Source organism: Leuciscus leuciscus, assembly GCF_965113295.1.
Source record: "Leuciscus leuciscus genome assembly, chromosome: 24".
NCBI lineage: Eukaryota > Metazoa > Chordata > Actinopteri > Cypriniformes > Leuciscidae > Leuciscus > Leuciscus leuciscus.
Genome location: NC_138723.1, coordinates 16529173 through 16543772, shown reverse-complemented (window position 1 = coordinate 16543772; position 14600 = coordinate 16529173). Strand labels below are relative to the sequence as shown.

Here is a 14600-nt window from a genome sequence, read left to right as displayed (position 1 = left end):
TTTATTTGATGTTTGTTTTATTTGATGTGACCGCAGTCGTCCGTGAGGGGCTGCTGTCCTTTACTTTACTTTCGTTTTGTATTTGTTTTATTTTTTATATTAAAGTTTCTTGAATGTTCACCGGTTCCCGCCTCCTTCTTCCCACAATAACGAACTTCGTCACACTGGTGCCGAAACCCGGGAAGAAGGAGGAACGTGCTGTCAAAGAGCCCTCGCCTCTGTGGGGAATCTGTGGTGCCATCGAGCATGGTGAGCAGAGTCTGTCGCCATGGCCGCTCGAGTTGCCGGGGGGACGGACAAGCTCGCTGCCGGCCGCCTGCGTGCTGGAGGGACGGCTGCCGTCCGTGAGGGAGCGGAGGAGTCGCTGCCGTTTGCCGTGGCCCAGAGCCTGCTGTTGTCTGCCTTGATGGGGAGGAGCAGGGAATGGGGGTATGTATTACAATAAATACATTTAGTGAGACTCAGACAAACGGAATAGGATGAGTTTGAAAAAGTAGTTTAAAAAAGTTATCAAGAAATTCGAAATGTCGGAAATGAATCGAATTTACATTTTGTCTGGCTTTCAAAAGCAACCAATCGCTCTTAGTTTTTGGATTAAAAGAAGAGTAAAAAAAAAAAACTCTTTATTCTTTATTGTCGTAAGATGTGTGATCATAATATTTTTGGTGTATGTGTGGACTTATTACACATTTAAATTCAGATTAATCGCATGTCATGGGACAAAGTCATCTGAAATGAATGGAACAGCAGACCCCTTTCATTCAGTCACTACCAGTTACGTCAGTGAATGACGAAATGGGGGTTTCGCTAGAGAGCCCTATCACCTTCGAGTTATTGGAAAACAAGCCAATGGTATGATGGGTCTGTGGAATTTGCATCGCGAACTCCGCCACACCGTGTGGGTACAAAAGGAGCTGCGAGTGCAATCTCGCTTTATGTTTCTGATTCGGAGCCGAAGTGTTGATGTGCTTGTCCTTCGCCTTCATCAAGCAACGAGCCTCTCTCTCAGTCAGTGTTGGTGTGACGGCACATTTAAGTAGATTCACGAACCTGCTGCCTGTCTGTGCAATGACTTGTCGCACCCGTTTCTCCCCTGGGCGCTTCGGCACTGCTAATAGAGTTTCTTTTATAAAAGAGCTGCACGGGCACGTCTTTTTAAAGAAGTCTCGCCCGTGTGTTTCTGGATGTGGGCGCATGGTCCATCCGCCTGACGGTCATGAGCACTGCATAGTATGTTTGGGCTTTAATCACACTCAGGCAGCGCTCGTGGATGAGTCCTGTTCTTATTGCAGGAACATGCCCATCGCGATGTTGAGATCAAAGACTCAATTACCTCTGTGGAGGTAGAGTCCCCTCTGCCACACCCCAATTTATCTCGAGAGCGGAGATAAATTTATCTGGCCAGGGTGATCTGAGAGTTAAGGTGTGGAACAACCCGTCAAATCTTCCTCGGGCCACACACCCCTGCACATCGAAAGCCGTGGAGCTTCCGGATGAGTCTGGTTCCTCTCGGGGACCCAGTGTCTCGTTGCTATGGATGCTCGGATGATGCTATGTCGCTCACAGCATCACAAGGCGGGCTTAATTTCTCTGGGGATGAGGATTCGGCTGCGTTGCCTCCTTCGGGAGTGCCAGCATTGCCCGAGTTGGATCCAGAGCTGACAGCCATGCTTGCCTGGACAGCTGAGAGCATCGGGTTGGAGTGGTGCCCGCCGCCATCCCCCAAGCGCTCAAGGCTGGATGATTGGTTCCAGGGGGTGGCTCATCAGGAGGTCACCAGGTCGTGGCAGTCCCCGTTGACTTTCCGAGGCCCGGCGGCATCCTTCGCCTTCTCTTCAGTTCGCACGGTCTCCTCCCCGCTTCCGGGGAGTCCGCTATACCATGGTGGGTGGCAATAACCCTTTCATGTGTACGGAGGTCCAAAAACGTCCCTCCAGCCGAAATGAAGTCCACCCTGAAGGTTTATGTGGCTGCGATCTCTGCGCACCACGACCTTGTGGAGTCAAAAACGGTGGGACAGCATGACCTGGTCGTCAGATTCCTGAGGGGGGTGAGGAGACTAAATCCTCGCTCTCCTCTTATACCCTCTTGGGACCTCGCAGTGGTCTTATCAGTCCTGCAGAGAGCTCCCTTTGAGCCATTGCGATCAGTTGAGCTTAAGTTCCTGTCTATGAAGACATCACTCCTGGTCGCTTTGGCCTCCATCAAGAGGGTATGGGACCTGCAGGCATTTTCGGTTGACGAAGCGTGCCTATAATTCGGGCCGGCTAACTCTCACGTGATCTTGAGCCCCCCGGCCTGGATACGTGCCCAAGGTTTCCACCACTCCTTTCAGGGATCAGGTGGTGAACCTGCAAGCGCTGCCCTCGGAGGAGGCAGACTCAGCCTTGGCACTGCTCTGTCCAGTTTACGCCCTCCGTGCTTACATAGACCGAACGCAGTGTTTCAGGACATCAGACCAGCTCTTTGTCTGTTTTGGTGGGAAGCTTAAGGGAAAGGCTCTCTCCAAGCAAAGGTTGTCTCACTGGATAGTGGACGCCATTGTCTTGGCAGGGTTGGCCATGCCCCCTAGGGGTGAAGGCACATTCCACCTGGAGTGTGGCTTCCTCCTGGGCTTTAGCGCATGGCGCCTCGCTAACAGACATCTGTAGAGCTGCAGGCTGGGCGACACCCAAAACTTTTACAAGATTCTATAATCTCCGGGTAGAGCCAGTGTCCTCTCATGTACTCGCTTCCACTAGCCAGTAAGTAGGACCTGCTCTGTGTCATCGCTTGCTGCGCCATTCCACTCCACGGACTGGATACGCGCTATTTCACTCAGATGAGTTCTCCTTAGACCCTGAGTTCCTCCTGCACTATCAATGTCGTCACCAGAGTGCATGGTCAGCCCTCGTGATTGGCTAGGTGCTCCATGTGCATGGTTCCCTGCTTGGGCAACCCCCACATGTGTATTTCCACGGTAAGTCTCCTCCGAGCACGTGTTTTCCCTCGGCAAGACCCCTCTTGCCATCTCGAGGTTGAAACATTCCATCCTGTGGGCTGGATACCTCTGAGCTTTCCATATGCATCCCGTACCCGGGTCATATGTGTATTCTAAGTACTCCCTACGGGTAGGCGCTGTGTTACATATTCCACCTGGGATATGCCACCCTCGGTATTCTTGCGTTAAGCCTAGCCCTTCGTCCGTGCTAGTCTCACAACAGGGAGCTCAGACTTACGCAGGGCACTGGAAGACAGCCGCTGTGGCGTGATTGAATTGGGACCCCATTTCGTCATTCACTGACGTAACTCGTAGTGATTGAACGAAAGGGAACGTCTCAGTTACGTATGTAACCCTCGTTCCCTGAGGAGGGAACGGAAACGTTACGACCCCTGCCACAACCGCTGTACCGCAGAAACGGCGATGCAAATTCCGCAGACCCATGGTTTTTTCATACCATTGGCTCGTTTTCTAATAACTCGAAGGTGATAGGGCTCTCTAGCGAAACCATCAATTTTGTCATTCACTGACGTAATGTTTCCGTTCCCTCCTCAGGAAACGAGGGTTACATACATAACCAAGACGTTATTATACTAATCCTGGGTTAAGTATGAGCAGTGTGAAATGTGAAGCAAATTAACCCAGGATTCAGTTAACCAAATTAACCCAGAGTTTACGATGACCCAGGGTTAACTATTTCAAGTGTGAACACTGCATGGTGTCTTAATTGTTTAAATAGTTTTTTGTGGCCATTGTATAGCAACATCCACAAATAAACCAAAGCATATGAGCATTGTCTTTTGAAACATTTTAATATTCATCCCCTCCCCCCATAGTGAATACAAATGAGTTATATATAAATTCTTTCCATTCCTTAGTATTATATTCTCTATGCTACAGTTACAGCGTGAACCATCACAAGTTGAAAACGTACATGGGGAAGGAATGATCCGCCAAGACAAACATGCATTGATTACTGTGCACTACAACATAATAAATAGTAGCTTACAAGCGACTGAAAGTTCAGTCAAAAAAGACATGAGAAGTCAAATGTTAGTAAATAGACAGATGGACAAATTTCATTCAGTACAATAAGTGACTCCACCACTCCCAGTGTACATTGACTGTCAGTATTTTCAGGGCTAAGTTGACATTCAGTAGTTTAGATGTCCACAGGACAAAGAGTCAGTGTGTCTCAGAACCAGAACTTGTATTATATAATTTATCACCATCTATGGACTATTGCCACAGTGGAGTCTGTCTTGAGGGCAGAAAGGAAAGAAACCAATGAGCTCTTTCAAGATTTTTAAGTATACAAGTAAAAACATGGTTACTCCTTATAATAAATGTGGATTAGTGACAATTTTGTACTTGGTTATAAACAATAGCAGGTGCAGTATGATTGTTTAATTGAGGTTGCTGAGGTTTGTTGTTGAGACATACATTTAGAACATAAATGTGCAAAGAATAAAAATGGAAAAAATTAAAAATTAAATTAATTAGAAGGGAAACCACTTAATTTATAGTTTTAGAAATATATATATTAAAAAAATATTAAAAAAAATAAGCAAAAAGATGCATTTATTTTCCTGCATTAATCCAGATATTAGAAGCATATTAACTGTTTGTAAGGCTGCTGTAATGTGAAAACCCTTTTCATTTTTGCTACTTTGCACATTAAATGAAGGCACATCCCTGAAACATTTGTGTACTTGTTGTAGTGTATTTTTTCATTTTCTATTTTATCAACTAACTAGGCTAAGCTGATCTGCTGCTGTTTTACATTTTAATAAAATGGTTAAAAATAAGTGCTTTTTAAATGTTTTTTTTTGTGATATATAATGTTATTGTGCTTGACATGAAACATCCAGAAAAGTCATTAGCATCTGTGCCAGAGTAGCAAAAATGTAAAGTTAACAACGACACGTTATTATCACAGTGACAGAAGCAAATTAAATTAATTCATAATGCAAAGCTACATATTTTGAAAATGCATTATAATTAAAATAAAATACATTTCACAGTAATTAAAAAACAAAAAAAACATTATAAACAGTAAACAATAGTCGCAAATGAAGAAAAACATCTGCAAACACATTTTTGCTGTGTGTGTGGATTCTTGTAGATTGCTGGTCTTGAATAGCAGATTATTGTACTTCTGTGTACGATACCCTGTACAAGCACCAACTGATAATACTATAGAAAAAAATATTATCAGTGAAGAGTTTACAAAAATTCTCCTTTGTATCAAAATTGTAGAAGGTTGACCATTGAAAGATGTATCAATTGTAAAAACACACAAACAAAAAGAAAACAAATCCAATTTTTCAAAATGTTCAATTGTTTTTACTTTTTTCTTTGAAATATCAAAACCCACTTTGCATGAGGAATGTCGTATTTTTCATAAAAAATAAAAAAAAATCAGAAAACTGCCTTTGCAAAATATTTTCCCTGAACTTTATCATACAACATTTAAAGACGCAGTTACATTCTTTTCTAGTTCACTCGTACAGAGAAAAATCTCTCTAGGTTATGCTACACTCTACAGAGGTAATACAAGAGTTAACCAGCATTACAATAAAGATAGCTTAAATCCAAATACGCGTATAACCACCATATTGTACCTCCATGAACCTTTCCACACCTGTAACACCTGGTAGTAGGATCTCTGACAGGTGTGACACTAGGTTTAATATATTCCTGTCCTATTACTATGGGTAAAATATTGTCCTCAAACATTACAAAAAGGTGGAAGCTAGCATCCCCAGGAGTCCATGTGTCTACCCTAACATGACAACTATCCTAGGATTCACATTAAAGGGTTAGATCACCCAAAAATGAAAATTACCCCATGAATCACCCTAAAGCCTTCCTAGATATATATATATATATATGACTTTTTTTCTTTCAGGCGAATACAATCAGAGTTATAGAAAAAAATGTCCTGGCTCTTCCAAACTTTATAATGGCAGTGAGTAAAGGATGATATTTTGAAGCCCAAAAAAGTGCATCCATCCATTATAAAAGTGCTCCACATGGCTCTGGGGGGTTAATAAAGGCCTTCTGAAGTGAAGCGATGCGTTCGTGTAAAAAAAAAAAAAAATCCATATTTAAAACTTTATAAAGTAAAATAACTAGCTTCCAGCAGAAGGCCGTACGGATCGATTTACGGCAAAAGAGTAACACTTGACCTGACACATGACATACTGACGAGCACGGAAGCGCAGAGGGTAGAGCAAAACAAAACACCTAACTACCTAAACACCTCGTATTAGTTTAAAATGAGAATTTTTAAAGAGAAATGTTGGAGGAGATTAAGTTTGTTACCGAGCCGTATTTGTTTGAGCTGCGAGAGGAGTCAAAGTGTTAAATGCTACTCCTATATCCTACGTAATACATTGCGTCAAGTATTACTATTTTGACGTAAGTCGACTTGCGCAGGCCGTCTGCCGGAAGCTAGTTATTTTAGTTGATAAAGTTATTAAAATGGATATTTTTATTATACAAACGCATTGCTTCACTTAAGAAGGCCTTTAACATCATGGAGCCGTATAGATTTACTTTTATCATGGATGGATGCACTTTTTTGGGCTTCAAAATATCATCCTCAATTCACTGCCATTTTAAAAATCATATACACCTACTGAAGGAAGGCTTGAGGGTGAGTAAATCATGGGGTAATTTAAATTTTTGGGTGAACTATCCCTTTAAGAATGGAAGACTTACATCACATGCACATCAAGTAGCAAAATGCCCATTAAAATACAAATCACTAATAAAAATGACTACTACAATTTACAACATTTCCTGTAGTCGGTACCTTTACATTTGCTTGATCTTCCTGTTTTATGTCATGCATGAAGTGAGAGCTCTTGTTTTGTCAGATACAGTATGAAGAACAGACTTGATGCTGAAGAGTTTTTTTGCCTAGTTAACCGAGCTGGCACAATGAATCTGTGCCACGGAAGGTCTCAAAATCATGTCAGCAGGCAAACTGAACTGTGTATGAAAAAACATTTGCTTGGAAAAGCTGGTTTTGAAATTAGCTGGATTAGTCTTTTGGTGGGTCCAGGAAATCATCTGCCCATGCACCAGTGAGAGGCATCGCAGCTTAAGACAAAGTGAAGAGGACTTTACACTGCAAAACATCTTTTTCTTAATCAGCATTTTTGTTTTTCGTTACAAATATCTAAACATTCAAGCTTTCTTTATTATTATTATTATTATACACTACTATTTTTATATATATTTTTTATATATTTTTGTTTTTAAATAGAAATAAATACTTTTATTCAGCAAGGATGCATTAAATTGATCAAAATCACAGTAAACATTTGTAATGTTACAAATTTCATATATATGCTGTTATTCAAACTTTGTTATTCATCAAAGAATCCCGAAAAAACACTATCATGGTTTCCAAAAAAAACATTAACTTTAGAAATATTGATATGTCACATGTATGTTCTGTTATGGTTGAGTTTCATTGTGTTTTAGTTCTGTTCCTGTTTGTCTGTGTGTCCTGTCTTTTGACCCAGTTCCTTCATGTGTTTAATTAATGATTCTGGTCACCTGTCGTTCATTAATTAACTAATTTAGGATGTGTAAAGTGGATGTTACCCCATGTTTCTGTCCTGTTTCCTGTGGATTATTAAATTAAAAGACTATTTCCTGGCATTCTTCATCTTCGTGCACTCTATAGACAGTCACCCATAACATTTTAATAATAAGAAATGTGTCTTGAGCAGCAAATCAGCATATTAGAATGATTTCTGAAGGATCATGTGACTGTGAAGACTGGATTAATGCCTGCTGAAAATTCAGCTTTGCCATCAAAGGAATACATTACATTTGAAAAGATATTAATATAGAAGAGCTACTTTAAAGTGTAAAATATTTTACAATATTACTATTATACTGTATTTTTGATCAAATAAATACAGCCTTGGTGAGCACGAGAGACTTTCTAAAACATAAAAAAATCTTACAGACCCCAAACCTTTGAACAGTAGTGTATGAATAATATTTAAGTTGTACTTTTAAAAAAGCAAACTGGGATATATAAATAATTAAATAAAAGTGCCTCAACACAAGTCATTTCCTATGTAATTTTGTCATGTACATTTTTAAAGAATATTTAGATATTTTTACTGTAAGAAAAAAAAAATTAAGAAAATGAAATTTTGCAGTGTAAATGTCTTAACAAATTTGAAACATTTTGGATCGAAACTCAAACACTGGGAGATTTGAAAAATCAGAAGACATATCCTATAAAAAAATAAACCAGACCGCAAAAAATGCTGGTGCATTTATCTGTAGGAAGAAGGTAGGGCAGAAACCTAAAGTGCTTTTTGTTGTATAAAAGTTCTCGTATGTCATTCAGGAGAACCTACAGACATTTGTGTTGGAGTCCAACAGCATGTTTTAGAGTCAGATCTAAAGCCGAGCAACTTCTGTACTTTTGTACACAAAAATCATTCTGCTTCCATGCAGGCCAAGCATTGTCGGCAGCACGTCATTAGCATTAGCATCAGTAGCTCTTTCACTTTGATGCTACGAGTTCAATCCTCCAGTTCAAAATTCTTTGAGCTTACTTTAATTAAAAATTCAAAGAATGGATATAACAGAGGCTGTTAGATCTCTGTCTGGCAGTTGGGTTGTTAAAATCGTAATAAAATTTGCAACATTTTTTCAAGGAAATCATGGCCCGCACATCAAAACAAAGCACTGTCGTCCACGACGGACAGTAACAGAAAATGGGCGAGGCAGCTGAAATTCAGTAGGACAGCTCATCTGGGTAAAGTATTGGCGTTCGGGATCCGTGCGGGGGACGAGCGTGCTGCTGGTGAGCCTCTCAGAGTGGGCGTCCCAGGCCCCGGAGAAGCCACCTTGTGAGTGGGCGTACAGTGGCCAGGAGAAGAGGAGTGTGTGGGGGTACCAGGGCCTGGGGAGTAAGGGTAAGGGGGAATATCAGGGCCGGGGAAGAAGGCTCTGTGGATGGGAGAAGAGGAAGGTGACAGGTGAGGACTCGTCTGGAGGAGCCAGAGCAGCTCTTCGTTGTTGCGGCTCAGACGTTTCTTCTCGGTGGTCTCCTTCTCCACATACTCCTGAAGGTTTGCGTTCTCCTCAGACAGTTGTCTAAACATCCAGGATGAAACAGTCAGGATTAGTCAAAAGACTGGCTTCACAAGACTAATTTGACCTTTATTCAAATCCTAACCTTGACACTGAGAGGTGGCGGTCGATGCGGGCCATCAGGTCTTCATTCTGCTGCTGAAGCACCTGGACCCGCTCCTCCAGGTGCAGGTTCTTTTGGGCCTGCTCGAAGGATCAAGCAAACACAGAGCTCCACATTAAATTCTTACACAAACTTCCCCTGCCTGGACAACAGTGGACTGAAATGTGTTTTACGTGAGGATGAAACAATGAGAAGCGTAAAAGCTGAAAAGGAAAAGTGAGTAAAAACGAGGCTTTAAAATTTCATTTTCCAATTTCCAAATGATAAATAATATAACCTTCAAAGGAGCTGAAAAGAAAGTAAAAAGCAGTTTTAAATGGAAAGTAAATCAATATCCAAATCATAAATAATGTACTGTAGCAGTAAAAGGATCAGAAAAGGATTATTCTCCTTGTTTTATTATTTATACAATTCTTTATTTCTGTGGTTTGTTTTGTTGATGTTATTAGGGGGTTGTAAAAAGTCAGAGCTAAGGAGTGTAGATATACTTCACTATAAAATCAATTTGTTTTATTAGAAATGAATCATTATTTAACATCCTGATCAAAGGTGGGGTTTTACTTGAAATAAAAAAAAAAGATTACAGTTTGTCTTTTACTTGCACTGTTTTCTATGGAGCCCCATACATGGCATGGACAAAAATATATACAGTATATCATGGCCATGAATTAAGAATTTGTTCCTGTGACATTAATTAATTCCCTTGTTTTGATTTAACTAAAACGGGGGAACAAATTAGTAAATTGGGCCACAATTTACTAAAACAAAGGAATGATTTCTTGATTCATGGCCATGATGCATATATTTTTTCCTGCATATCACGTGCATCGCTCCGTAGCTTTCTTCTTTCCTGCTGCAGTTTTTCTTTTACTTTCCTGTTTTCTTTACTGGCACAGCTCTTTTTTCACAGTGACAGAAAAATTTATTTTCTTAACTTTAAACTGAATACAGGAAGATACTTTATCTCACAATTCTCCTGCACAGTGTGTTTATCCTTCACACCTTTTCATTTGTAGCTTACCACTTTCTCCAAATGACAGATCTTCTTCTCCTGGTCATGAATTTGCTGGTTCTTCATCTCCAGAACCTCCTTTAAACTCTTAAGGTCTTCCTCGATATGCTGATACGGGGCCAGTGCATCCTGCAAATACATTTACAATACTTACTTTCAGTGTTTGTGTGCCTAAATCCTAGTATCCCTTTATAAATTTCCATTTATATATACCACAATTTGTTCATCAGTGCTCTTGCTCAGGGCCTCTTCAAAACGCTTGGCTTTGTCTTTCAGAGTTCGGTTCTGGAAAGTCAGAGTGTCCACCTGGTCCTGAAAGAAACGGTACTGTTACTAATGAAGCCCTTTGGATGAGTAGCAAAAAATCTTAAACCTTGAGTCACTGAACAAATCACCTGAAGCGAGAGGCGCAGTTTCTCAAAGTCCTCTTCTAGATTGGCTTTTTGCTGCTCATGAGCTTTTCTTAAGTCTAAGAGAAATGAAATGAGAAGGAAAACAGAATTGACCTTCTCCACACTTCCGTCAGCTGGTTAGTAGTGGTATTACAAAATGGCACCCTCACCTCTCATTGTCCTGGCATGCTCCTCCTGCAGTGTTGACATGGTGATGTTGTGCATGGTCTTCAGGTCTTCAAGTGCGGCCTCATGGTTAGCAGTCAACTCTTCGATCTACACACAAAACACGCAGTTGAGTTTTCATATTCATGCCATCCTAAATCTATCTCCCATGATCCTCAGCCTGATGATCCAACCTGTTCCTGGTGCTGGGTGTGAAACTCCTCCACCTCTGACTGGTGCTCTGCTCTGAGATGGTCTCTGTCCGAAGCGTGCCGTAATCTCAAGTTCTCCTCTAAGGTTACGAGCTCAGACTCCTGCTGCACCTGTAACTCTCTCAGCTCCCTCTCAAAACACTCCTCCAGCTCTCTCTTCTCCTTCTGAAGATGCTCCCAGCGAGCTGCGTTGAAGGCTGGGCGATATGAAAAACAGAGCATATGGATTTAAATATCATAAAATTGGGGCCAGTTGCAAAAATGTAGCCACTGTTAAAGAAGCCATGAAATCAAAATTGACCGTTTTTTTTTTTAAAGGAATATTGCAGTACCTATAAATGATTTATCGTGCACATAATTAAAAAAAAATTATAATAATGTGCCCTCATAATCTTTAACTCTTTCCCTGCCAGCATTTTTTTTTAAAGTTGCCAGTCATTGCCAGCATTTTTTTTTAAAGTTGCCAGTCATTGCCAGCATTTTTGATCATTTTATAAGTTTCATGGTCCCCAGAATATTTTGTTGTATGAATATCTGAATACAATATATCAAAAGAAAGAACAGAGAAACACACACACACAAAACATTTTTATTCTAGCTTAATGTATTGTTTTTTTTATCAACACTTGAATCTGGTTTCATTCAAAAAGTTTCATTAAAACAAAGCAACATTTTTAGCAAAAAGCTGAGAAAATTGCGCTTTTGTCAAAGACTACGTCTGGATCGGATTCAGAACTATAATCAAAACACAGACGGAGATCGAGTCCATCAGCACATCTAATGCTTGCACAGTCCTATATCCCGTCCAGGGTCAACATTTTATTCAGTAACATTAGGCAGTTTTGATTTATATGCTGTTTAATGTTGATGATCGCATTATTTAACATATTGCTGCTTCTTCGCCTGTGTTCTGATCAGGAGATTCAGTGCTCTTTCAGAAGATGTGTCATAGCACCCCCAACCGCAGTGAAAACACAGAAAGCCGTACATTTTCGTCAACGGTGGGGAAAGAGTTAATCACAATAACTTTCCCTCCCTCTTGCAGCGACATCTTTTCTCTTCTCTGATGATGTGTTTACTGGCATGAGGGTGGGGCAACCTGTCACTCATATGACATCACAACAATAGCAAACCATCCAATCAATTCCCGATAGACAAAATCAAGTACCGCCCTACATTTTTCTTGTTCGAGAAGCCGTTTAACTGTCTGGGATATACGTCACAACAGGGAAGAAAAGACCAATGCTGCGTCTCAATTCGCCTACTTATACTATGCCCTAAAAGTATGTACTCTTTTTGTGAAGAAAAAGTACATACTTTTGAGTGTGTAGCAGAAGAGTAGACAAGCTTTTAGACATACTATCATGTCATAAAATAGAGTCTTTAACGGTTGCTCTCTGTCGCTTAGTAACACGCATCCTGTCAGGTAAACTGACCTGTCAATCATCTTGTCAAAGATAAAATCCTCCACATTTTATTTGTTTCCTACAGTATCGGAGAGAAATGCAGTAGCACGTTGATCTGCCAGTCACGGGTCTTACATGCAGAGATGCATAAAGATGCATTTATAAGTTAATGGCCAAACGGATCTTTATTAAAGTTCACGTTGTTGTTGCAGATGAAATATAACACGAATAACATTACATAAATATTTTTTTATATGTTTATATGTTGATTATTAGTCACTTAAACCCATTTATCTTGACCTCTATAATTAACCGTCGGTCAGTAGATCTGCCATGTTTTGTAGTTTTCTGAACACTTTTTACTCGTGTTTGGGGTAGACAGTCTCACTTTTTGGGTTCAAATTAGACAAACCATGGTAATATTGAACACAGACAAAGGAAACTGATCTAGAAACAGTGCAAACCAACTAAGAGGATAACAACTCAAACAATAAACAACAGCAGAGACAAACCAAATCAAAGTACTAAAGAAACACAGACCAAACTAAACATATCCTTGACATAATTGATGACTAAATTGTTAGACTAGTCTAAGCCGTTTATGCAACCGCCAACCGGCAGCTGTTTTTTTCTCCGAAGTTTCTGGACACTCACCCACTTCATGCTGAATCCGACTGAGTTCCTGTGACAACTCTCTCTCCTTCTCCTCAGCACTTTCACTCTGAAACAAACAATAACACACATCTGCTTTTATTCTGATCCACTACTAACAATTAAATACAATATTAGGCTACTCGAGGCAAGTTTTCCATTGACATCTATATCTATCTTCGAACCCAACCGCAAAACCAAGTGTATTTTCATTATTTATGAATTATTAATTCCAGGATTATTGTATTATTTATAAATATTTATTTTAATTATATTAAGTTTATTTAGCTTCTTTCCTCATGGGGAACATGTTCAGTCCTCGTGGCTAGTTTCTATAATGTAGGTGATTTCAGGTTTAACCATTTTTTGTAGGGACATTTGGTCTCAGCAATATCAGGATAAAACATTTAGGATTCAATTTATAGGATGTCCAATTTCTTCATGGTTAACATAGTTTTACTAATTAATAGTTCAACAATCACATCCATAAACAGTGAACCAATGTACCCTCACGGAAACACATACTGTATTTTTTTAGTGTTGACTACCTACTGCATACTGCATTTAGTATTACTTTTAAGGCCTAAATAAAATCTAATTATGAATATGGATAGTGTTGCGTTTGAAACTGACAAACTTTATAAACTAAACTAAATCAAACACAAAAGACATGTCTGTAAGTGTAGGGTGACGAGGAAGAAATAAATTGATACAGTGCTGCAGAAGCATTAACACTCTAGTGTGCATTTAACAGAAAATGTCCAGTATACCAACCTGATAATGATAAGCACTTAAAAATGAAACATGCATTATAACAACTAATAAAATGTGGATTGCTTTATGTTAGAGTTGCCAGGCGTGGGAGGAATTGGCAGGTTACTGACACACAGCTTCTATCCGTAAACCCTTTTACTGCTAAACAGACAAACAGGAGTGCATGTGGAGGAGAGGAATGCAATTAATATTAATGTAGTATGTGTGGGCATTAGGCTGGAACATATTGCCAGGTTTCAGACCCCTCACCCCTCACTGACTTGTTTAAGTTTGTCTCGAAATAGTATGAAGAGGCATTTCAGATGCAACAGGGGACAAATGTTTTTTTTTCATGATGTATAATTTAGGCATATGGACAGCAGGGGGCACTGTGCTTCTAATTTTTTATTTTTTATTTACATTAATTATTCATTTAGCAAATGCTTTTATCTAAAGCGAATTACAAATAAGGATGATAACATATATGATTCATCCTAAGGAGATGATATGCTTGTTGTGATTCTGTGTGCAAACAGTGACTCAACGTTCTGCTCTTGCACACAGTTACCTCATCCTTCTATTCATGATAGATTAGATAAAGGCTGTTATTTGAGTTTTGTTTTTTGAGTGTTCAGTTTGCAGTGGTTGTGAGATAGACTGGATGTGTCAGTCAGTAAACTAGTGGTTGCCGAATGGTTGAGGCTTTGGCATGGTAACACAAACATCTCATGTAGTGATGACATGTGAAGACCATAACATCATTGTGCCCTTGAGCAAATCATTTGATCACA

General features: G+C 39.9%; 2 protein-coding genes across 3 annotated transcripts in view; one reads left to right on the top strand and one right to left on the bottom strand.

The window, feature by feature from the left end:
* The window catches only part of hephl1b (hephaestin-like 1b), a 210909-nt gene that overhangs the window by 79987 nt on the left and 116322 nt on the right, over nucleotides 1–14600 (top strand). The window lies entirely within an intron of this gene.
* mtus2a (microtubule associated tumor suppressor candidate 2a) overlaps nucleotides 3780–14600 on the bottom strand; it is a 64698-nt gene continuing 53877 nt past the window's right edge. Inside the window, exons 8-15 of one of the 2 annotated variants that reach the window (XM_082157485.1) lie at nucleotides 13060–13126; nucleotides 10982–11196; nucleotides 10793–10898; nucleotides 10626–10699; nucleotides 10444–10542; nucleotides 10240–10359; nucleotides 9201–9301; nucleotides 3780–9118 (exon numbers count right to left, since the gene is read on the bottom strand). In XM_082157485.1, the coding sequence (XP_082013611.1) occupies nucleotides 8770–9118; nucleotides 9201–9301; nucleotides 10240–10359; nucleotides 10444–10542; nucleotides 10626–10699; nucleotides 10793–10898; nucleotides 10982–11196; nucleotides 13060–13126 (1131 nt within the window). In that variant the 3' untranslated portion in view covers nucleotides 3780–8769. The remainder of the gene's footprint in view (nucleotides 9119–9200; nucleotides 9302–10239; nucleotides 10360–10443; nucleotides 10543–10625; nucleotides 10700–10792; nucleotides 10899–10981; nucleotides 11197–13059; nucleotides 13127–14600) is intronic. The other variant, XM_082157486.1, reaches the window with a different exon arrangement.